Here is a 25,593-nt window from a genome sequence, read left to right on the forward strand (position 1 = left end):
CCCTTTAGTTTCAGCAATATAGCTTATCAGAACTTATTTGCTACTTACCCAGACCAGATACATTTATAGCTTTGACAGATTTCTTCATTTTGTAGAGAACAGTTCGGTCAACATCCAGAGCCTAAAATAAGAAAAAAAATTAAATGTGAAATACTGGCTTGACCTGCAGTAAATGTGTGCCCTAGAAACTTTCTGTACTTACATCAGAATTGTGTTAGTTAATTTTATTCCCGTAATTACTGAATTACATGCCAGTTGTTTCCACCCCATCTGCACAACCCATTCTCTCCCTTTGTTCACAAGGATCCATCTTCCCTCTTCCCATGGTGACTGGATTCATTTATACCCAGCACCTTCTGGGTTTATTAATAGTTTAATATTCCACAATGGAAGTATTTATACAATATCGTATGTTAAATTATTAAAGAAGCTGACTTAAAATAGCTTCAGCCTGCTGTATGTTTTGACATATGATGCTGAGGAAACAAGCAATATTATTTCCGCAGGCAGAATATTAAAAATGGAAGTTAATTTCAGCTTTCTTGAATAATTCAGTTAATTAATTGCATTCCCAGTCATATGAACTTTGTGACTGCTGTGCAAAATAAATTGAATCTCTCTCAAAAATACCACTTGTTTCTTGACACTGTGCAAAGCTTTTACCAATGCGACATAAAATTCAAGTTTAAATCCCGTCCGGAATCCTCAAGCACATATAATCAACTCATTTGATATCAGTAAGTTGAGGCGAGCAACCATTTTACTTACTAAAGTGAAATACAGACAGATTAAAAACAAGCAAACAAACAAACAATAAACTTTGCAAAACTGCAAGAAAATCTGGAGATGAATTCCAAAGCCTGGGCCTCATTGAGGAACAATACCAAAACCAAGACATTCCACTATGCCAAGAGCTATTCAGCATGCTACACACTAGAACAGCAAGCAGAAAGCACAAAATTCATAGCAGCTTTCATTCAAAATGTTCCAGTAAGCTGCAACAGCAACAAAAACAACCTACTGTTGTTTTACTGCTAATTGTTTGTATAAGACAAATGATGCACACTGGTCAGTCCCCAGGAACCCACCTTAACACACAGAATAAAACCAGAAAGATTATCCATCATAATTAAGGGAGTATTCTTAAAGTGAACCTGTTTAGACCACAAATAGCTAAGCAACATCTTCTCAGCATTCCATGGAAATGCACACATTTCAACATTGCCTTCCTACTACAGTGTGACAGTACTGCTACCTCCACTGGAACTTTGACCTCCTGTGCCTTTACAGTTTGCATCTGAAATGCATTAGAAGTACAGAGACATCATCACCTGTGATGGGCTGAAAAAAATCCCTAAGAAAGCCCACAGAACTCACACAGGACTCTGTTCACATCAGCAACCTGGATTACAGCCATTAAAACAAACCAGTATACAGTGAAGTCTCCAAGGTCAGAATAGTCACCTGCCTGCATGGAAACACAAAAGGTAAATCCCTCATTCCGCATTAAGTGATTGCTAAAATAACCTCAGCAGAGCACCATCCGACCAGCTGATTACAAAGGAAAGACAATTTCATCAATGACTTCATCAAAGAGCAATTACTCTTTTGGAAAGGAAAAGAAAGCAACATCCCCAACAACAAGCATCACAATTAATGGCCCAAGGGAAGGATGATGGCCAGAGACTTTGAAGTTACAGATTCAATTCCCAGCTGAGCCTCAGATTTGTGTGTGCAGCTGATAAATTATTTAATGCCTGCACTTCAGCTATGGAAAAAAAAAAAGAAATAGAAGAATATGGTAATTTTTTCAATAAAAGGAGAGTGCAGGAAGGATAATGTACTGATTGAATTACAAACCACTTGTACTATTGTAGTGAGGGTTACAGATAGACCTGAAGGTACTTTGGCCATGACTGCATCAGTCAGAAAGCACAGACTTTCAGTAAGGGAAAATTTTAGCTCTTCTTCAACTGAAGTCATCATTTTGGTTTGCCAAAACCTCCCAACCAATTCCTGCTTTCTCTAGGATTACAGACCAGAACACAAAGCTAGTGCCATAACATAATGGTGCTGGCAATTTCAATAATATCAAGGCAAGGTCGTTGGTTCACATAAACATTCAAAACATGCACATTAAAAAGAAAACCTTAGAGAAGACTGAGGTGCAACAGAGCAAGCAAAACCTAAGGCTGTAGTTTGGTGAACATTTTCCAGACAGCCAGAACAGGCTTGCTTAGGACTCCTTCCTTCCTTTCAGCTCCTCCTGCACAAGTATTTATGGGGACAAGTGGTGAACCACAGCAGACAAGTGATCTGCCTTCAAAGTGACCTATGGAGAAAAACTTTTTTCAGCTGGATTCAATGCAACTCAGATGAGAAAGCAAGGGACAAGCAGGGATGAGTAGAATGGTCAACAAACCTGTGTGCTCCTGCTGGAGAAAATCTCCAAGACCATTTCTGAACAAGAATTACATTAATGGCTACTCGAGTGGAGCAAGCACTTACTGTTGTCCTCTTTTTCTGTTTTCTCACCCTTAGCATCACACTAGTCTTAACCTTCCTTCATATGTTCCTTCACCACAATAAACCAGGCTGAGTAGTTCTGTTTGTCTGGAAAGTGGTACCACACTTCTAAGGTGACAGCAGACACTGAGTTGCAGATACTTAAACAACCAGTATGACTAAAACTAAATGGCTGACCACCACCAGAAGAAACACTGGGTTTGCTTGCAGAGGACTTTGCTCAGCTTCTGGTCAGGTGTTCAGCCACAAATAGCACAGATGAGTACTCCTAGTAGCAAAGCATCCATACCCTCTTTGTATAAAGGTAACGTAGACTCAACTTACTTCTTCCCTAAATCAGTCAAAAGTGAAGAACTGAAGCAATTTGTGACATAATGCATTCCACGTGAAACCTGGAGGAATACAGTGATGGACAAAACACAACTGCCAGAAGAATGTGGGTGTTTTGCTGTTGATTTAAATAACTGATACGATCAGTGACAATGGTAAGAAATTCAGTACTGAAGCCTGCAAAGTCATTTCACCTGGGGGCAAAGCGTATATATGAACTGGAAGATCATTTGCCAAAGAATTAAAGAGATTAAGCATTTTGGTTTAGCTGTTGTAGGTCCAAGGTGCTGGCCCGACCAGTTTATGTGCCTTTCTAAATCAGTGGAAGTTTGACTTGGTAACAGACGCTTCCAGAAAAATTGCATGCACAAAATGGGATGCAACACAGATGTTGTATTTATCCACTAGGATGCGAAATGCAGAATGGAAGTAAATGGTTTTCTTTAACTGTTCTGGTTTTGCAATTAGATTATTTGAAATAAGCTACAAAAAACCTACATCAGGCCCACAGCCAAAGGGAGTCAGCACACACTCTACACAATAGGGATTATGAGGAAAATTTTCCAAAGCACAGAATCTAGGAGAAATAAGCTACCTTCCTGACAGGATCTCCAATCTATTACATAGAGAACTGACCAATTGATTTTGATGGGTTAATATGGTACCAATAGCCCACATCCTCTGCTCGTTCAGGTAACCTGATAGACAAGCTGCAGTCTGGTCTCTCCAAACTTGAAACAATCCTAACTAAGAAAGAAGAAAAAGGGTTAAGCACTCAGAAACATTTAAGCTAAAAACTAACATAAGCATAAAATCAGCTGAGTAAAAGCCACACGTGAACAAAGTGCAGCTGGAAATCAGGAAAACAAATCCAGTTCTGGAAAGCCTGGGAATGAAGGGTAAAAAAAATACTAGGCCATCATAGGAGGAGCCTGAATAAACTTCTGAAGGATTGTTGTGGTGGCTCCTGCAGTGGTAAAGAGCCAGACTCGCCCTGTAGGAGGGTTCTTTTAGTCCTCCAATTCTCTGTGAAATCTTTTGATACTATGTCATTTTAGAGCAGCGATGCACATCTATAGACTGACTCTAATACTATATTGTAGTCTCACGGTCCTAAAAATAGGGCTCTCCCTTGCTTGCTTTTTGTTTCAATTAAAGACATTGGTCCCTACTCACAACTCAGGATTCAAAGGAGTCACATTTCAGTATAAAATTTTGAAACACAAGCTCTTTTCTTTAGTACTGTTCTTCATATTTGCTATCCTTTTCTTTGTCGAAATCTTACCATAAGAAATGAGTCTACATACAGCTGTGGTTCTGTTCTATTTTCATTTACATCCAGTATAGTGCAGGGAAGAACTTGTTTGCTGTGAGGATGACAGAGCACTGGAACAGGCTGCCTAGAGAGACTCCTTCTCAGGAGATGTGCAAGTCCCTTGTGGATGCCCACCTGTGTGACCTGCTGTATGGAACCCACAGGGTGGTCAGATTTGGTCATCTCTAGACATTCTTTCTAACCCCTACAAGTCTGTGATTCTGTCATTTCCATGTCATAAATACATACACTCTACACTGATGCTCACACACACACACCAGAATGCCGTCCTCCCCTCCTTCAACTGCTGTGAAATCTGAAGTGGCTGCTGACATTGCACATTCTAGCATACTTTTATAAACCCATTTACAATGCTCAGAAAACTTCTGAATCAGAAAAAAGTAACCATTTAATTCATACAGTGGGATCGTTTTGCCCTCTCATTTAATGCTTTGACTCAAAGAAAGTCCAACACCCCTCACTCTACGGCACTTGTTTATTTTGGCATCTTTTTGCCCCAGCACAACATACTCAAAGAGGACATATGAAGTATTTTCATGCTCCCACTCAGTTTCTACTGATAAGGGCTTAGACTTCCTTGACTTCCCTTTTGTTAAAAATAGTAAAAACAACTTTAATTTAGAGGGGAGAAAAAAGAAAAAAAGCATTCCTTAGATACAGTACATTAGTAAAGAAGCTGCTTTGTGGTAGAACTCATTATTTATATTATATATATATATATATATATGAACTGAAAAAAACCTCAAAGCAACGTTCTTGACAGTGCCCTTGCCAACAAAGTATCTTTCCAAACACAGTGTTTATGGCTTCCCCTCATTTATGTGACTTCTAATGCTAACCTTGTGACTCTCCTGTGTGACTCTCAGCTACATCACACTTACATGGTGTTGCTGTAGCATACACAGAGATTACAGACGTTCTCTGAGAATCAAGCTGTTGGGCAGTCTAAAGCAAACGTTACCAGCAACCAGAGTGGATCTTGTTCTCTTGACATATATTTCAAGGCTTCTAAATAAGTGCTCTTGACACCCATCACAAAATACACTTGGGAAATTACGTCAGTAATGCATCCAGAGGAATTCAGTAACACCACCGTTAGCTATTTGGAATGCCACAGACTGAAAATGTCTAAGTGGTAACATGAAAGTGAATGAACTTCTAAGGCCCATATGTACTGACTGTACAAGAAGCAATTCAAATCACACTGCAATCTATTTATTTATTTTTTGCTAAGTTCCACATGCCTGATGAGAACGTAGCAACATGTATGTCTTTCATTATTAGAGGCAGGGGGCCAACAAACCAAAATAAAGAGAAGCTTTCAAAATGAGCGCTACAGTGGAGAGAGAAGGGCTGAACTGCAGCTCACTGATCAGTAGCACAGCTTTTCTTCTCCTGTAAGAACAAAGTCCAGTTTCACTTGCCAAAGGCCAATTTCCATTTTAACTGCTTCAAAGCTTTCTACTCTGAACAAAGAAACATACCAGCTAATGAGAACCAAACCCATCTTACTACGAAGAAATCAGCACTAGGTTAATGAAACTTCCTGAAATGCTATTCTACATCCTAGTCCACGAGCCACAGTCTGTCCTGCTACTTTAAAATAAGAACAATAATAAATCTGTTCAAGTGCATTTCACATTGCCTAGGCAGATTTCAGCCCCCTGGGAAATACAATATTCAAACACTTATTGGTGCTTCCCAAAATCTAGCCTCAAAATCTCAAAACTAGCATCAGTCTGAAAAATCTGCATTCTCTCATTAGGTCTGTAGAACATTTGGGATTCCTTCTTTTGGATGGGAGGGTGGTTCAAGTTAGTAATACATTCAGCACATTTCAGGCTGACAACAGAGGAATGAGTGGGTTACTTGCTCTTTTCGGTGCAGCAGGGCAAAAACAAGCTGTTCTATTTTTATTATATTTAATTGGAGGAGGAAAATAAGTAACAAACTGGGTAAACATCCTGAAGATTTTGGCACCTTTTAAAGAATCAAAGGATGTAGGGAACAACAAGGCAGTAGCAGGACGAATGGCCAGCCCATGGGCTCTGCTGGTGAGATGGTCACTTGGAAGCCAGAAGTGTTCAAACATCTTTTGTGCCAAATTTACAGAAGTCTGGGTCTCTTTCTTAGGAAAGTCCACTTGCACCAGTGCTTTACACCTTTGTGGCTCAGAAAATACGTGTAAAAGAACAGAAATATAGCCACACTGAGTCAGATCAACAGTTCATTTAACCGGGCATCCTCTCTCTCAGCAGTGGCCAGCAGTATGTTTGGAGCAGTGACGGAAGAAAAGCCCACATACATCCTTCCCCAGGATAATCTCCTAGATTCCAGCAAGCACTTTAAGAAGAAAAGACTGAGAGACGTCCAACCAGAAAACATTACACAGCCCAACAGGCTACTCTCAAGAGAAACAGGAAACCAAGTTTTCTAACTCCACATTAGAGCAAGAGCAAACTCAAGCTGTTTTTCTGCAGCCCAGCCTGAGTGCTTTGCTGACTGCACTGCAGCAAGCTGTGGGAAGCAGCGCGGGAGGAAGGAGAAGGAGGAGGCCTTCATCTTTGCTCCCTTTCTTACTTACAACATTTGAAAGTCTCTAATACATTCCATTCTTCTTACGCAGGGAAGTTTCGGTTTAGAAAGGCTAAAATTAACGATTTGCAATTTGTGGTTATCTTTGTTAAAAGTCTCAACCAACATTTCTTTCTTTCTTTCTTTTTAAGGGGGGGTGTGGCGGGGTGGGGGTGGGTAAGGTGTCAGTTGGAACTATATCAAGATCATCTGAGTCCTGCTAGAGGAATAACTACATTTTGGCAAACCAATCCCCAAATCATCCTGGAGAAAGATCCTGTGTGCTTTCCCCCACACTGCTCATTTAACTAACAAAGACGCAAATAAAATATAGTACAATACTTTTAAATCCAATATAAACAGTGATATATAATATATAATAACTGCTCTACCTTTAAAGCAAAATCTAACCTCATCTTCAGTTTTAGGAATTGGTATTAAAGTACTGCGCTTCACAGCAGCCATAAATCACTCGGTACCTCACACCTTCTGGTGTTTCAGGATAAATAACAGTGCCAGAGGCTGCTGCAAATGCTGAACACAAATAGGAGCAGCCTTCCCAGAGACAAAAGGATGCAGAAACACAGCCAGCTAGTACAGAAAGGAGAAGTGAGCGAACAATTGCAGTAGAGACGCAGCAAAAGTCAGCTCCTGCACTTAGCCAGACTGATTTTATTTATACAGTAACAGCAGCAAGTTTTGAACACTCATATTGTACCAGTAAGCACCATCTTTTGACGTTTCTGGAGCATCTTTAAAGGCAACCTGGATCTTGCTGTAATTATATCTCTATGTCAAAAGATCAGAGACACTCACAGACATTCTCAGTTTATTTTTCTATTGGAAACTCTGCATTGCTACCCTCAATCTATCTTTCTGTTACAGAAGGCAGTAAAAAGCTTCCCAAGTTTCATCATCCCCTTCCAAAATCCTGTTTCCATTCTCTTTATGTCACTTCCTCCCTCCACGCATCAGTCCTTTTCCAGCCTCTTGGTCCACTGATCACCTGGCACATTACAAGAGGCTGGGGCTTCATTTGCATCCTCTGAGACACAAGTCCCATGTTCTCAACTCAGTTTAGTTTTGAGTGACTTCGTTATTTGGAAAGAACACGTGAAGGAGTGTTCCAGAATATTATATTCTACAATAATCGTGGCAGTTAATTTATATATACATTGGTCTTAGGCCTGAGATGCGTCTACTTAAGAGACTACGAAAGCACAGAGACAGACACATGATAAAAAAAGATGGGGTTTAATGCAGAATTGTCTCTCAAAGCGCCTTTCCACAAAAGCAATACTCCTCCAGCATCTGGGTTTGTGGTTCCTGTGGGGCCAGTGCCAAGGCAATCTGTTTGAGCAAGCACTGGGCTATCACTGGGCTATCCAGCAGAAAAGAACAGTAAGCATTAAAGCTCTAAATGACTATATGTGCAGCTAAGGGTATGCATGGTGAAAAGAAGTAATGCTATTGCCTGGGGAAACTGACACCCGTAAGTAAGAAGTAATCCTACTGCAAAGTAAAAGATGGGAAAATTTGGCACTGCTCTATCACAGAATCTCAAAGGTTGGAAGGGACCTCAAGGGACCATTAAGTCCAACCCTGCTGCTAAAGCAGGAACCCTACAAGAGGTCGCACAGGTATGTGTCCAGCCAGGTCTCTAATATTTCCATAGGAGGCTCCACACAAACACATCTGAGAACAATATCTTATTAAAGTAATGCTACAAGGTCAAACAGGTGATGTCAGAAATCCTCTCCATCAATAAAGAGAAATCTCAAGAGATTCAGAGCCTACAAAGCCCTAGTCCCGACAAGTCACTGCATGACACTGTTGCACACTAAGCAAAAAAGGTGTCTACTAACTCAGTTTCCAGGTGGGTCCTTCACTGTATCAAGTTGGACGGATACTTAAGCAAGGGGGGGGCAAATACCAAGCATTTTTGTGCAGTGACACTTCTTGCTTAAAAGAAAAGAATGGAGACCTCTGACGCCAACTAGTTCTCACGAACACCTCCACATCTTAGTTTATTTTATAGCGAGTAATGCAATCTCAATTGCTCTTTGTACAATTTTACCATCATAATTGCAGCTACCTGCTTCCAAATCTGAGGTGAGTGGATTTTAAATAGAGATCTCATAAGCAAAGTAACAGACTCGAATTTACTTCTGTACAGAGGACCATCTTTTAAACAAAAGGTGTGTAAATAAAACTCCCCCATTTAATTCTTGTTTAATTTTCCAGTTGCACTGACTGCTGACATCCATTCCATTCATTTACTATTATGCGCTCCAACAATTAAAGATATCATTATGTAAAAAAAGATCACATTTTCTCAAAAACACACTTTTGAAGATGAAGCCCAACTGACTGCTGTCTTGAACAGCCATGGCAACTTCTGTCTCTCTATCTGTGGTAAAACGTTCTGGTCCTCATTCTGCAGGAACATTTCTCCAGTCTCCTATCTGCACCTCTGTCTGCACTCAACATCCACCAAAGCCTTTCATGATTCAGAGTTCAGCTGCTGGGAGACCCAAGAGCTACCAACCTGTCAGTCTCACCTCTGTGCCAGGGAAAGTCATAGAAAAGATCCTCCTGGAAGCTATGCTAAGGCACATGGAAGGCAGGGAGCTGATATGGGAGAACCAGCATGGCTACACCAGGGGCAAATCCTGTTTGTTCAACCCTGTGGCCTTTTATGATGGTGTCACTGCACAAGGGACAAGGACAAGGGAAGAACCACTGATAATATCTGTCTGGAATTCAGTAAGGCCTTTGACACCATATCCCACAACATCCTTCTCTCCAGATTGGAAAGATACGGATTGGATGGATGGACTGTTAGATGGATGAGGAACTGCCTGCAGAGTCGAGTCCAGAGAGTGTGGTCAGTGGCTCAACACCTGTATGGAGATCAGTGATGAGCAGTGTTCCACAGAGGTTGGTGCTGGAACAGATACTCTTTAATATCTTCATTAAAGGCATCTGACAGTGGGGCTGAGTGAATCCTCAGCAAGCTGCAGGGTGTAGCTGACACACCAGAGGGATGGGATGCCATCCAGCGGGACTTCGGCTGAGCAGTGGGGTCAGGTGAACCACATGAGGTACAACAAATCCAAATGCAAGGTCTTGCACCTGGGTCGAGGCAGCCACCATTACCAATGCAAGCTGGGGGATGAAAACATGGAGCACAGCCCTGCCAAAAAGAACCTGTGGATAACAGTGGATAGGAAACTAGACATTAGGCAGCAATATGTCCTTAGAAAGCCAACCACATTCTTGGCTGCATCAAAAGAAGCAACACCAGCAGGTCAAGGGAGGTGACCCTGCCCCTCTACTCTGCCTCATGTGAGGCTCTACATGGAGCACTGCATCCAGATGTGGACTCCTCAGTGCAGGAGAGACATGGACCTGTTAGAGCACATCCAGAGAAGGGTCACAAAAATGATCCAAGGGCTGAAAGACTTCCCCTACAAGGACAGGCTGAGAGATCTGGGGCTGCTCATGCTGGAGAAGAGAAACTCCAAGGTGACCTGAAAGCAACCTTTAAATATCTACAGGAGAATTATAGGAAAGTCTGTACTCTTCAGCAGAGCTTGTGGTGACACAAGTGGAAATGGTTTCAAGCTCAAAGAGGGTAGATGTAGGTTAGACATAAGGAAAAAGTTTTTTACAGTGAGGGTGGTGAGGCACTGGAACGGGTTGCCCAGAGATGTGGTTGATGCTCCGTCCCTGGAGACCTTCAATGCGAGGCTGGAACAGGCCCAGGGCAATCTGATCTAGCTGTGATGTCCCTGTACACTGCAGGGGAGTTGGACTAGATGGCCTTCAGAGGTCCTTCCAACTCTAAGGATTCCATTATTTTAATTCTCACCATACATCATTCAAGAGCATTTACAATGAATAGGGCTGCTGAGATTTTCCTTTTGCAGATTTCTCAGCACAGTTCTCTTTTCCACAGTACCCTTTTAAACATCAGAGTAAACAAGAATTAGTCTTTGCAGAGCATAATGCCTTTTCACTCGGCGTATGACAAGCTTTTTAATAGAAAATTTTTAGGACTATGAAACAATTTCAAAATACTGACAAGTTCTCACATCAGTGGCCTATTTTATTTTTTAGTAATCTTTCAGTATCTCTGCTTAAACCAGGCATATGTCCCAGGTGCAAACTCTGTGAAATGGAAAAACTAAACAGTTAATGTTCCTACTGTATGATAAACTTATTCTGCTTTGAAAATGACAATCTTTGTGGTGTATGTGCACACAAAACAAGTGGATACCAATAAACTGACCCCTTCCTCCCCATCCAGATCTTCTCTAACTTCTTACTTTATCAAGTGATTCCAGGGAGAAGAAATTAACCAAGAACAGAACACAGCATACAGTAATACAGCATTCTCAAACCTCAACCTTGAAAAGCCTCTGAGAACTTCTCAACAGAACTAAACAATAAAGATCAATTTTACAAACATCTTTGTTGTAGGTGTGTGTGTGTGCACATATACATTTGAGGTGGCCATTTTGAAAGGAATAATAGGCACACAAACTGCCTAGCTGTCATGGTTTGATGATTTTTGGTTACCGGTATTCCACACCATAACATCATGTAGCGCACTGGGAGTTTAAGTGTTAATGCTCCAGTTCCAGGTACCTGTCCGGAAGAGAAGAACTACACTCCCAAGGGGGCTTTGCGGTCAGAGAGGAGATAGAACTCCTGACAAAGTCACCTGACTGGACTTTTCTCTTCATCACTCTTCTCCGCCTCTCCTCGCTGCTGCCCATCCCAACTGCGTGCATCACTTCAGTATTACTGTAAGGCCTACAGCTTTCAGATACTCTCTCGTTATACTTGATTTATTAGCTTCAATTCTAATTATATCATATTGTAGTGTGTTATCTCGCATTCCAATACCATATTTAGTAAATTAGTTTGTTTCTCCTCAGATCATTGCCACTATTTTTAATTATTTTGGGGACCCCTGTACCCCTTTTCCAGAGGCACAGATTTTGTGAAATCCCTCCACCCCACTGGTCACAGAACCAAGCCAAACCAGCCCATAAACCGCTGACACTACTTTATGATACTCTGGGAACATTTATGACAGTGTATACCTCCAAGATTGACGGGTGATTAGAGGAGATCCAAAAGACAAAGACAACTCACCTCAGCTAAACCAAATGCTGAACCAGCTGTTAAAATTAGGATGGGTAGCAGAGATAGGTCTATGCATACCACTGGTGATCCGTTAACTACTGCAGCTTAGTTTTCTTTATTGATGAGTTGCTTCCTTTTACAACTTCATGCATTTTCTATAGTTGAACTTTCTCTTTAATTTGGCACTTCTCATGCGAAAGTACACTGCCCAATAACAAAACTCATTTTCCCTTGAAATACCATCAAATTCTTTCTGTAGTGGCTTCTGGACTTTAGCCTCTAATTTTCACTCTAAACTCTGTAGTGCCTTTGAAAACCTCTCAACATTGTGTGGTCTCTCAATATTAATACATTTCTTCCAATGAAAGAATAAACTACTTGATAGCCCAATTAACAGCAGCTAATGCAAATAACAGAGTGGCCCAGTTATGCCAATCAAACATTTGACAACATCAGTATCTTCCTATATGGGTTAATTGAAAGAAACTGCCTTCATTTCTTTCTGTTGATGCTTTGTCATGCTGTAACCATCTGTAAAGAGCTTGCATTTCTGTTGTATAAATCCATAAACATAACAGACTCTTAATTTCCCTTTGGGAATGTGTTTATAAATGGAGAATCCATCCAAACCATCATACACTGGCATTCATTTCAGGTGCTGAATGAGAGAGATGTCAAGGCACTACCGCACTCTTGAAAACAATGGTTTAAATTGGAGTTCCAATAGCTTCAAGTGCAGCTAAAATTAATGGTTCAGGCACTCCCGCCACTAAGGACAGCTTCCTAGAAGTGTAAGTGATACTTCAGTCACACAGTTACTGGAGCAGCCAATAGTAGATAAAAAAATATCCATTTACACCGTATTTGATGTAAAAATAAAAGCTTTACCAACTGCATGACCTTTGGCAAACTAATTATGGAGTTCAAATACACTGAAGATATCTATAAAACAGATTAATCAAGACTTTCCTCTACCACTGACCACCAGGAAGATAAATTCATACACAGCCAGCTACCTAACACAGAGCACTGAACAACTGCCTTTCCAATCACAGCAGCACAGAGGCAGGTGCAGACCTATCAGCACTTCTGTACTGTTCCCTTGGGGAACAGGAACCAGCTACTGGTCCTGTGCCTGAAACTCACAAGACTAATGCCTGAACCTATGTGGCTCAGCACCCATAACATGACACCATCACCAACTCCATCTGTGACTGGCAAAAACTGCTGATATGAAAAACATGTCAACCATGAACTGCCACCAAGAGAGCAACACAAAAGAACGAACTAAGCAGAAAAATGAATGAAACCAAACAAAAAGCAGCTTACAAAAGATTTACTACTTCACTGCCTCTGTAATGTTACTCTCTTCAGCACAGCTAGTGTCTAGTCTACAAGAAACTCAACATGTAGGAGGACTCTACCATTATTTTTGTTGTTGGGAAACATACTCCTACAGCACTGCAAAACAAACAAATGATTAAAAACATGTGTTTTGCATGAGTCTGTACTGCATGTGATAACAGAGCAGGGACTCTGTGCTTGCATGCGCTAAGGAAATTTCCACTCCTATTGCTATAGCCAAACACTAATCCTGTCTGATTGAAAGGGCTTAAAATGATTAGGAAATGCCTTCCCTTAAAAACAGCCTAAATTTCCTTAAAATCGCATATCCCAGCAAGCAATCTTGTACAAAGAACATAAACCATAAGAAAACATGCAAATGTTCACATCACTTCAATATTTTGCCTTCAAATACTCTCTAAATGTAGAACAAAGCTTTCAGAAATGTAATTTGCCCAGTCCTAATCACTTCAGCTGTTTTCACGTATCTACTACATGCATACTTAGCATAATGCCTAGACAGAAAGATAGATTTCAGACCAGACTACATTGATAATCTGATCTTTAATCAGGGATAGCTGAGGGGTCTGCAGTCAGCAGGTGCTCCTCTATACCACAACCACACTGCCCTGGAACAATAGTGAGCAGGATTTCAGCCTTCACTCTCAATTCTTCATTTTTTCTTGTTTTAAAATGTCAGATGGTAGAATTTACACTTCATGTTCCATCACATTAACTTTCATAGCCACCTATTAAAGAATACTCCAAAGAAATACATTTCACTCACATCATTTACACAGTAAAGTGAACAGAATTCACCTATAAAAAGAAGCAAATGTTTTGAATTCTGCCCAACACCAACTCACTTGAAAACAAAGCCTTATGCTCTAGACAAAAAAACAAATACACTACCCAAGCTTATTTCCTGCAAAGCAGCACAGCTGCTAAGAACAAAGCTATTCACTTACAGCACTGTATCTCAGTTTCTTCATCAATAAATTCTCCCCCATAATGCAAATTATTTTATGCATCCAAACACAACCAACTGTGAGATACGCACAACTAAGAGAGTCCGCGTAACACTTAGCCTTATGTCCCACTCTCTGGATACAGCACACAACTCTTCTTCCACTCTCCCAAACTGCAAGGTAGGCTGCGCTTCAGCTACCCTCCACCATCCTTTTCCTACACTCCCTGCCCATCTCCTCACTCTGCTGATCCTCCTCATGTCAGCCTTCTCCCCATGCCTGCTGTCTGCCACTTTCCCCACTTTCTGCAGAAACGCTGACGCATTCTCCCTTCCTCTGCAGTTCCTGTCAATTCTTATTTCTCTGAACTTCCTTAGACTTCTGATACATTTCCTTCTCCCCCTCTTAATGCTTCTGCCTATTCCAGTTCCTGACCCTCCTCCACAGCACACACACCATCAGTGCTTCTGCTGCTGGACGATCCCCTCTGCTCCATTTTTAATCAAGACTTTATCCTCTTGCTCTTCACTTTTTACTGATCTTCATATTTCTTCTTACATGCTTCAGCTGTCTATCACTTTCCAAGTCTTTTTCTTGCACTCCCCTCTTCTGTTGTTTCCTAGCCAAGTTTTTCTCCTCCCCTTAATTCCAACATAGATGTAATTTTGTGAAAGAAGTCTGGATTTAGTCCAAATGAAAGAAGCTGATAGTCATCTTAATCACAGGCAAATCTGACATCTTAACAGCAGAATCTCCTCCAGCTTGTGTCTCTGTCCCATCAAGAACAACTGCATACAGTGAGCCTTCTGAATACAGAAGAGCTTGAGCTTGGTGCTAACAAATGCAAGACGGTGGAAAGACTGGAGGATAAAAGAGAAATCACCCTACCAGCAGCCTGCAATAAATTCCAGTTACAGACACCAAACTTGTATTATTCCCTATCTTTATCTACATTTTCCAGACGAATTTTAGAAGAAGTCTGAGATGAAACACAGTAAAGCAGGGACTTAAACCTTACATGAAAACCCTCCTACACAGCTTTAAAATTACGGCTCTCAGCAATTCTATTTTTCATAAGAACTTGTAAACACCAGGGAAAGAGCAAAGAAGGAGCCGCCATACTGTATGTAACACAAGGCCAGAACACGCTGCTTAAATGAGTCTCAACAATCAAAGCATTAAAGGAGTTTAAGATCAGACATTACTTCAAAACAGCTCTTAAATCCTTTTTAAAAACAACTGATGTAACAATTACAGTAATTCTTTGACGGGCTGTCGATTCAAACAGTGTTCATTCCTTTAGCGCATTCTTCTCCAGAGTACTGAAGAACTTCCAGAACCCTTCATTCATTCACTATTTTTCCCACCATGAAGTTCTCACACAATGCATTACAACTTCAAAAACTAACACAGACATAAAAGACCCATCCTCCAGCAGCGGCAGCTTCTGTAAATAGCTGCTGGCATTATTTTTCAAATAGATCTGGAAGCCGGAAGAGGAGCCAGTTATTTTGCTAGCCTGCTGCTCAGCCACAGATACTTGCAGCATCTGAATCAAAATCTCTCCTCCTCAGTTTAACAGCTATGGACTGCATTTCTGCAATCATTTCTCTTAGCAGACATTATTTAATTTTCTATTTCCAGTCCCACTTTCTTTTTTTCCTACTCCTCTGTGCTTAAGGCAAGTATCACCTTAGTCTTCAGAGGATTCATTAGGAGTCTTTGCAAGCAAATATCCTACTTCATTCAGAATCCTGGGAAATAAGTTCACCAGCCCCTGCAAACTGAGTGCTTTAAGCTCCAAGTCTTGTTTTTTGCTTTGCTTGCTTGCATTTCTATTTCTGCTCTCCATTCTACCTACTTCCCCACTTACAGTTTGAAAACTGCAGTAGAACACTTGTTTAGATTTGGTAATACTTGCATTACCTTAATCACTACCATCCTTTCTTTGTCTCTTCACAACTCTCTATGACTAAAGAATGTCTTTGTTTTCCTCGCTACCTGCTGCTACAGCTACAGAAACTTGACTTTTACAAGTTGGCCCTTTTCTTTACATACACTCTTCAAACACACAGCTTCCCTCTAACGATCAGTCCTTTTCCGCCCATCTTGGACACACTCTGTTCATTTGTGACATTCTTCTCTATGTTTTCCAAGACCACAGTTTTTCCCATAATTTTCCCCTTTCTTGGGATAACAACTCTTCAGTTCTGCTGATTTCATCAGCTCTCAGTTTAATAACTTTCTACTCTGAGCACAACTTTTTGGATTGTTCTGCTTTGTTTTGCTTTTAATATACAACAATACAACCTTTAATGATTCAACAAACACTCTGCTTACTTCCTGTCTCATCCACACCATCCATGTGATTGCTGTCTCACAACAGTGTATTCTCCTGCTCCTACATGTTTCCTCCTGTGAAAATGAGCATCGTGGTTGTAACCACAGATGCCTAACCACAACATGGCTGAAACACAGCTCTTTTTTCCCTTGCCCTCTTGCTCCATGCCTGCCATGTTAGCAAACAGCCCAACCATATAACCAACAGGTTGCTCTAAACTGAAACCTACCATCAACCACACTTCTGCACAGTATCTCTATGACATACATATGCAGCATTTTGCTCTGCAACGCTTATTATCTCATCATTCCAATTTTGATTACTACGAACATCTGGCCTTGACAAATAAATAGTCTTCCTCTGTCACATCTGTTCATGACAGTACTGGAAAACCTTTCCGTTCAACTTCTATGCAATGCATACCTCTCCCTAGTTGTTGTAATAGCACTCACTTTCACATCAAATGTAAGACAATGGTCTTTGATTCTAATGCCTACAGGAAGACAACACCAGTCACCTCTTCTTCCCTTTTGACTCTGCACCATCCAATCAGACTTACCCCAGCCACCAGCACCCACTTCTTTTTCAGAATCACACATTCATACTTTCCTACCCATAGGTGGTTGGTAATTTTCTTATCATGCTTATTTTGTATAGCATCTACAAATCCTGAGCTACACACATTGCTTTACATAGAATGGGAAGGAGAGCAAGGATGGAAGACACTCCTATAGCAGAAAAATCTGTAGAAAATTTTTACCCAGCGACTGTCTCCTGACTTTCCATTTTCTTTTTTCTTCTCCTTCAATCTCCTACCAACAGAAGATTCTTCCATCTCTTGCATCTTCTTTGAATATAACATTTATTTGGAGCCAGTGAGGTCTGAAGGCAAGTGAGGCCTCTTGCTGCAAGCCCATCCACTGGAGAGAGCCCAGCTAGCACCAAAGCCCCACAGAGCTGGGCTGGGGCTCTAGGACCATGGACAGGGCTGCCTCACCCCTTCTAGGACCTGGCCTTATTGCTGAGCCACAGGGCATGTCCAAGGAGCTCCTGGAGACAGGGCAAAGCAACAGCCATCTCTGTACCAAAGCAACTTTAAGAAAGTAAGAGAGATAAGGAGATTGTTAAATAGAAGTAAAATATGCAGAAGCCCTAATAATAACCAAAATAATAGAGGGAAAAATATCTTCCACTATTTCCTCTATGAAATGGGGCTGGAGGCAACTTTTTTAAAGTTTCAGGTATAAATGTTACTTGCTTCTGGGGAACAGGATTTGACAGCATGGTTCCTTATCAGTAAGTCTCTGAGACTGGGGTGCTGGAGTTCTAAAAATGACTGGTCATAACTTTACATATATATGTACACACACATACTCATATATGTATGTGTGTGTATAGCACAGAAAACACGGAAGGTGAAAACCATTTAAAAAAAATAGGCTAAGAGTTGATTTGAAATATTCATGAAGAACTACTCTAGTGCATATGAATAAAAACAAACCACAGTGGTTTTCACGTATTCTATCTATCAAACAGCCATGTCTTGTTCTACATGCAGACCATTAGGTGCTTTGGAACAGGGATTAGGCATTTGACCTGCGACTGTGCAATGCCTTACAAAATGAAGGCCTCATCTTTATCAAGCACTGCTGTACTTACGGTACACAGAACAACACAAAGATAGGAAGAAACAAAGATGGGTAAAGTCTAAGCAGAAAGGATCTAGGCCTCTTTCCACGTCTCTCTTTTATCACCAGAATGAAGACAATGCAGCAGAGCTGGTTCTGAGGAATGCAACGGCACTGAAGAAAAAGTCCAAGAACAAAAGCCATAGTTAATAAAATCCTTCGGAAACATGTATATTTTTCCATTGAAATTCTTACCAGAGAGGGGGCATTTGGCATAAAGAAGCTGATGCCCCAAGGTGCACCAAAGCAAGGTATGCAGCAGTCTGTTTATATATATCAATTTGAAACTGTTATAACTGACTGCACATTGTCCGTAATGTTCAAGGTTCAGGTTCTGTCTTACAGTACGCACAGAGCTCCAGCTGAAAGCCTGCAACACAGCTCCTGTGTTCCCACAAATTCCATCCTGTTTTCAACACTCCTCCTTAAGTCATAACACCATTCGTGTCATAATTACTTTTCCAGAAACATCTTTCGAGGCAGATGACAGAAAATTACAACTACAAAAAGGAAGCAGAAGTTGAACACAAAAAAAGAAGTTTTAAACACTGTGTTTATGGAACTCTATTTAGCAGAGAGGTAAAAAGAAGTACACAATTATGTTCTAGAAGGAGCAGCTTACAGTGAGCACAAAGATATACAAGTTTATAGATAATAGTAGTGAATTATCCAAAATGCAATATGAGTAATTTTCTACTAGTACTCAGAATAATATATGAATATGTTCTCTCCACATAGATTTCAAAAGCAAGCCAATATCATGAAAGCAGTGTTAAGAAGAGATAAGTCCAGCCACAAAGACCTAAGAAAAATACATAGAAAGTATATTTTTTCAGAACATGTATAGTATGCGGTATGCAGGTATCTAGTCTCTCACTCACTGATCATACCAAGCTGGTATCACCTCTTGCCCTCATTAGCTTTGCAGAAAGACAACACAGCAGGGAGGATTAGAAATTCTAGCTCACCAGAGAGAATGGAATTCAATGAGAGCTGATCATTCATGCCTCTCAAATACAGCTGAAAACTGCGGGATTACCTTAGAAGGGGTGTAGGCGTTATGATTTCTGATAGAAAAAATCGTGTTTTAAGTGACAGTGAGGAAGGAAAGGATTTGATACTGAAATGATACGTTGCATCTCTAGGACTGAAAATTACAAATGTATAAATCATTTTAACTGTAAAATGAGGAACACACTAAGGTGCGACGATCATGGAAGAGGACTTAGAGAACAGAGGCAAGTACAAACCCAAAACTACAACTTTGGTTTTAACATTAGTTTCACTGACTTTATAGAAATTCCTGCAGAATGGCTTTCACATAGATCTGAAACAACTGAAATCATTTGTATCCAAACAACTAAGATAATCTCTGCCTACCTCCACACTCCTCTTGCTTCCATCTTCTCATCTCACACTTGCCCTGTGGACTAAAAACACACTCATCACAGTTCCAAGTACTACTATACTGAGAGATGGTGCTCCAGTAACCTATTAAACTTCTGTCAGTGTTTCCATTCTCTCTCTTTCTAGGGAAATCCCAGCTCTAGTGAAGTTTAAATAGGCAGCGTAAGCTTTGTGCCTGAAATCCGGACCTGGACACCAACTCTCAGAACACCAGCCCTCCGGTACCCTTTACTCATATAGGAGCCCAAACAAGAGCACCCTGCCCCTTCTTTCTTGGTCCAGAGGCACTGTACCACAAGAAACAGTAGGAATAACTACTTCTAATTTTTATGGGCTTCAGTCCCAGTCTTTATTGAAAGACTTAACTTGTGCTTCAAAATACAGTGGCACACTTGGATACTATTCATTAAACCACTCAGTAAGGTAACCATTTCCAAAAGATATTTAATGTGCACAGCTATTAGAACCTTTTCTCAGGCTCCATTACAGTTTATGGACTATTTTATTTAACTTACAGCACCTGAGAGAAATGCACATTCCAAGTAGCAGCAGTACTAAAATCAGATTTTTAAGCATTCATAGCTTAAGAACGGTCACTACCCACTTTTAGATCCTGTGATAAAGGGAGACCTTTAACAAAACCAGTAAGCTGAGAAGTCAGCATTTGTCAAATCAGATTACTGACTTCAAGCAACCCCTCCCCCCATCATGTGACCGTGCTCTGGACTCTATCAAAACTTGTTTAATTGCAGTCATTATCATACATGCAAAGATTAAACAGTAACCTGTAAGGGCCCAGGACACACTGCTTACTTGTAGTTTTGGTAGAAGAAAGAGATTCCCATCATTTTGCTAAACAACATCCTTGCGAGACAACAGTACAGAAATTAAATGGTTCCTTTCCCTTCAAAATCACACCGCACTCCAAGAGCATACATTTCCTAATCCCTTTCCCACCACTGGCAGGGAAGGATCAGCTTCTCTTGCTCCATGTGTTTCAATAGGCACTGCACTTCTGGTAAGCTCAAGGGCTGTGATCAGCCATCTGTCATTGGTCTGTACAATCACGCAGAATAGTAAAACTCCAGGTATTCTCCACTGGCATTAAAAATCAATCAGACTCTGCAACTGACAGAGGTCAGTTAATCTAAGTCCAGGAAACACTGATTTAAGGCAATGCCATCACGCACAGAGTCATAACTGGTAAATGATACGCATATAACTGCCCAACATCTTATTGATCTCCTATCTTAACAAGCCTCTTCCACTCCATCACTGAAAACGAGGCCTCTTTAACTGAACCTTTAAGACACTATTATATACCTACTAATTAACTAAGACAGAATTACCAAACTGGTAGCCAGCAGTGTTACTAAGTGCAAAAAGCTTCCCATTGGGATCTGGAAGCAGCTCTTTGTTTGCACCAAGATGCACTCAGGCTGAGAAGCCCCACCAGCCCACAGCTGCTGCACAACGGCCCCACGTTTCTGCTGCAAGGCCGTGCAGAGCCAGCGCTGTGTAACATGGGCCGTTCCAGAAATGGATTTGTGAGGAAAAGCAGCTAAGGGACATCCACAAAACAATACAATTTACCAGCACTGTACTCTGCAGCAGCAGCACACTGGAAAGCGATGCTTCACAGTACGTGACTCTAGAAATGGAGACAGGTTCCTTGTGTTACCTGCACAGTTTTAGATGCATTCTTTTTAAGTCCTTGTTCATAACAACCCGATGAGCTAATTCCTGCTTGGCCTTTTGGAAAAAAGAAAATGTGCTGAATGCTGACTTCTCTATTACACAATTTACAGATAGATTTCTATCAACAGATTGTATTTAACCTGAAAAACCTGGAGCTTAATTTTGAAAGACTTCAGTATTTCCAAACCTAAATAGTGTAAAAAGAGATTTCACGGTTTTGAAACCACGAAAATTTGTTTGTTGTCCTTGATAATGCATAAAGAAGAACATCAGCACTCAAACACACGCTTTACAACAGCAGTAAGAACGGGCAGCAACTACTGATATTTTGCCAAAGCTGTGAGATGGATCGATAAGATTAAGATGGCTGTGGCTAATGCAATCTCTCCTCAACTACTATGCAAACTCCACTTAGATCTGTAAGGCACATTCGTTATCATCTTTATCACAAAAGGTAATTTTTGTATCTAAGCAAGCAGCGTCTAATATCTGAAATATGCAGAGATACAAAGTAAGTTTCGACATCCTGACTGAGCTCCTTTAAAAACCAAGCAGTGGTATATCAGCACCTGATATATGCACAAACACCAAGCAGGCAGATTAAGTAAGAAAGGAATCCCACTGATTCAGCTTTAAATGCACATCACTCTTCCGATGTTAAGGAAGTTTTCAAGATGCAGCTTTCCAAGTTGGATTTTTAAAGGACTGTAAGATACGTAACACGTAAATTTCATGCTATTATATAGAATTTTCTGTGCAAATCAAACATGTGAAAATGAGCATGAAAGAAAAACGACCCGAAAAGCAAAAACTTTCTTCCATGTTTTCCTCTGAGAAACAACGTGACATTTTTGCAGTTATAAAGCCTAAGAAACTGAGGCTACGAGACCAAATTTTGTGAACCCCATGGATAAGAACCTCTTAATTCTAGCAAAACTGCTTTTAGTCCAAGTGCTTACACTGGATTATATTTTGTGTCAATCAATTACCAGGCAGCTCTACCACACAACTTTAATGACTCACTATTACAAATATTCCTTAAGAAAAAGTTACCTTTGATACAGAACTGTTGATCTTAAGACTATCAAGCTAACAACGTGTAATTAAACGCAGGCACTTAAGTGCAAGCTTGCATGGAAGAAAATTACCTCAGCAACAAAACAGTAATTCCTCCTGTGCAGATTATTTTGAATTCAGCTCCTCACTTTAGTGGTTTTGGGAACTGGCAAAACAGGAAAAGCTTGAAAAGGGAGTTTAAACCCCTAACCTGGGTTTTGTTCTGGTAATAATCCATCGCTGGTGGCAGCTCTTTTGTAAGAAGGGACACTGACTACTGGCAAGATCCTTCTGCTGAAGAGGCTCTTTTTAGAATACGTGCTTACTGCAAAACAAATGAACTGAACGTACTGCCAGAACTGATGTAACAGGTAGATGGAGAGATGAATCCATACCACAAACAAGATCTCCCTCCCACAAGTTACTTCAGGGAAGCTGCTGGGGGAATCGAGATACCGAGCGGCTCCATCTCATTGTGTGTGTATGACAGGGATGAGGAATGCGCTCTCACTGTGTTCAGACCTGTCCCAGATTTCCGTCTGATTTGAAGCAGGAGTGAAAGCAGTCTCCGTCTCAGGGAAAGGACTCTGTCTCACACACCGGCGCTAGCAGCCACCCTCCTAGGCACGGCTGGCTGTTAGCACCGGCTTCAATGACACATCTCGATATCTTTCAGGAAAACAAACAGTCCTCTCCCCCAGACAAAAGCAGCTCAGCCTGCCCGCGAGCAGACAAAAAAGACTGAGCTGTGGCCGCCCAGCGCTGAAGGGAGTCCGACCCGCAGCGGCTCCCGCCCGCCGGGGCCAGGCGCTGCCTCGCGGCTCCCGAGGGACTACCTCAGGGCAAGGAGCGGGGGCTATTCCCGCGTGCGGGGACGGGAGGAGGTCCAACCCCCAGCCGTGCCGGAGGCAGGCACACACAGGAGCACGACGGAAGGCGGGAGAGGACCCGAGCGCCCCGCACAGCGGCGAGGCCGAGCGCCTCAGGTGTGCCGCCAAGGACGGCGCGGAGGCTGCCGAGCTCCGGCCGCCCCCCAGGTACGAGAAGGGCGGCACCGAGCGGCTCTCCCGGAGGAGAGACGAGAGCTCGGCTTCCCTCATCTCCGGACCGCCTCTGCCCGGCCGAGCCGCCCTGGGGGCTAGGGGCAGCCTCGCCGCAGCCCTTCCCCCTCCCTTTTCTCCCCGTTTCCTCCCGGCGGCCGGGGGCGCTGCTCGGGGCCGGGCGGGGAAGGGAGCGGCGGGAGCCGGCAGCGCCGGTAGCGCCTTGTTCGCCGCCGCCAGGCCGAGGGGCTGCGCTGCCCGCGCCCCGCCTCACCTCCTCGATGGCCGCCACCGTGTTCCTGCACTGGGCCATCCGGGTGGTGAAGTTGGAGGCAGTAGGTGACTTGTAATCCTCATTGGTCTCGGACACGAATTCCGACACGGAGATCTGGTCCGGCATGGCGGGGCGGGGATGAACGGGGCGAGGGGAGGAGAGAGGGGAGGGGGGAGAGCGGGCGGCTCCGGGGGGGTAGGGGAGGGCCAAGGGGGGCTCCCCCCTCACATCGCCCGGCAGCCGACGGCGGCAGCTCCCGCCCCGCGGGCTGCGGCGCGGCGTTGTTCCTCCACCGCCGCACAAGGAAATTCCCCGCACCCACACTCCTCCTTCTCCTCCTCCCCGCTCGGTCACGCAGCACCGGAGCCGGGCACACGCCCAGCAGCAGGAGCGGCCTCGCAGCCCGCCTCTCGCACACACACACACAGGGCGGAGGCGGGCCCGGGCGCGGCCGCGCGGCCCCTCCGCCCCTCTGGGACCTGCCGCCCCCCAGCGCCCGCCCTTAGAACATGGCGGTTCAGTCTGGACCCCCCCCCGGTACGGTTACAAAGGAAAGTCTGAGAAATGCTGTCACGGTCCCAAGAGGTCCGTGCAAAAATACTATGTCACATTTATAACTCGTTTCTTAGAAAGCTTTTTCTGTGCTGGAAGAGGAAGCGTTGCTATCAGAGCTAATGCTCTGTGCTTTTTATATAAAGCCACAAGGATGAATTGAGGCTGAAAACGCAGGAATTAGCCCCATCTGTGGGATTTGTCACTGAGGTGGAAGAAGAGTGATTGTTGAGTTGTCACTGGGTGCTATGAGGTGACACAGTGCCTACCGTGCAGGGATGTGATCTACAGTGGCGAATCCTCCAAGACCGGTAGCACAGAAAGCTTTGTGGGTCTGTATTTTGGCCTAGAAACCCTCCAGCAGCCTCTCAGTCCCTTCTGGTGATGAAGTTAATCACTTTCTATGAGTAATCCTTTATTACCGTGATTTAAAACTCCCCAGGTAGTTCAGAGGAGCAGGCAGGTACTCTTGTGCTGTGTTTGTAAAATGTCCAAGTAAACACCTGCAGGCCTAAGCGGATGTTAGTGCCCTTGGCAATCCTTGCTGGCACTGTGTTAAGTTCTTCTTTAACGTAAATGATGAAGTTTGTCTTTTTCTGATGGTAGCAGAGCAGATGAATGAACATCGACTATCCACATGTGCTCTCCTTTTGCAACTCTTAGTAGTTTTTCCACTCTGGTAATTCCTTGTTTCTCTCATAGAAATTGCCACCGTTGTTTCACTTTTGTCTCCCTAGAGTTGTACAATAAACCCTTCCCTCTTCTCATTGAGATTTGTGCATGTTTCAGTTACTGAGGCACAGGCATGTACAGAGTATTTCAGTGTTAACACAGTAAACATGTCTGTCAGCAGTACTTATGACCAGGCTTAGTATAAATACTCATTCTTGCTAAAAATATATGTGTTGTTCCATCTTCATTTCTGTGTCAGCTGATGGTGATATCATTGGAGCATTACCTAACCTCAAACTATCATCTAAACTTAGTAAACACTGATGTTCTTAAACTCTCGTGTCTTGCACTGCGACATGTTTATTTGTAAAATTTGAAGGGATTAAAAACGTGGAGAGGTAAATAATACTGGATGTTACCAGCTGTCTGACGTAGTCCAAATCTACAGCCTCTAGCAGTTGTGGCTTCTGTCTGATAGTACATGAGTCTAAGACAGTATCCTTATACAATGGGGCCTTAAGTCCTATAGACTAAAGTTCTATAGGTTAGATGATTGCAGTGGCATCCCCTGATCTTTAACTTAATAGATTCTATAAATTGCCATCCCAATGAAGCTGCCAGGTACTTTGG

General features: G+C 42.4%; 1 protein-coding gene across 2 annotated transcripts in view; it reads right to left on the reverse strand.

Annotated features, from left to right (window-relative positions):
• Positions 1–24,006, reverse strand: part of ASAP2 (ArfGAP with SH3 domain, ankyrin repeat and PH domain 2) — an 87,129-nt gene extending 63,123 nt beyond the window's left edge. For both annotated transcript variants that reach the window (XM_072331726.1, XM_072331725.1), the window contains exons 1-2: positions 23,740–24,006; positions 49–121 (exon numbers count right to left, since the gene is read on the reverse strand). In XM_072331726.1, coding sequence (XP_072187827.1) covers positions 49–121; positions 23,740–23,865 — 199 coding nt within the window. In that variant the 5' untranslated portion in view covers positions 23,866–24,006. The remainder of the gene's footprint in view (positions 1–48; positions 122–23,739) is intronic.
• Positions 24,007–25,593: the final 1,587 nt, after the last annotated feature.

This window comes from Excalfactoria chinensis, chromosome 3, assembly GCF_039878825.1.
Source record: "Excalfactoria chinensis isolate bCotChi1 chromosome 3, bCotChi1.hap2, whole genome shotgun sequence".
In the NCBI taxonomy this organism is placed as follows: domain Eukaryota; kingdom Metazoa; phylum Chordata; class Aves; order Galliformes; family Phasianidae; genus Excalfactoria; species Excalfactoria chinensis.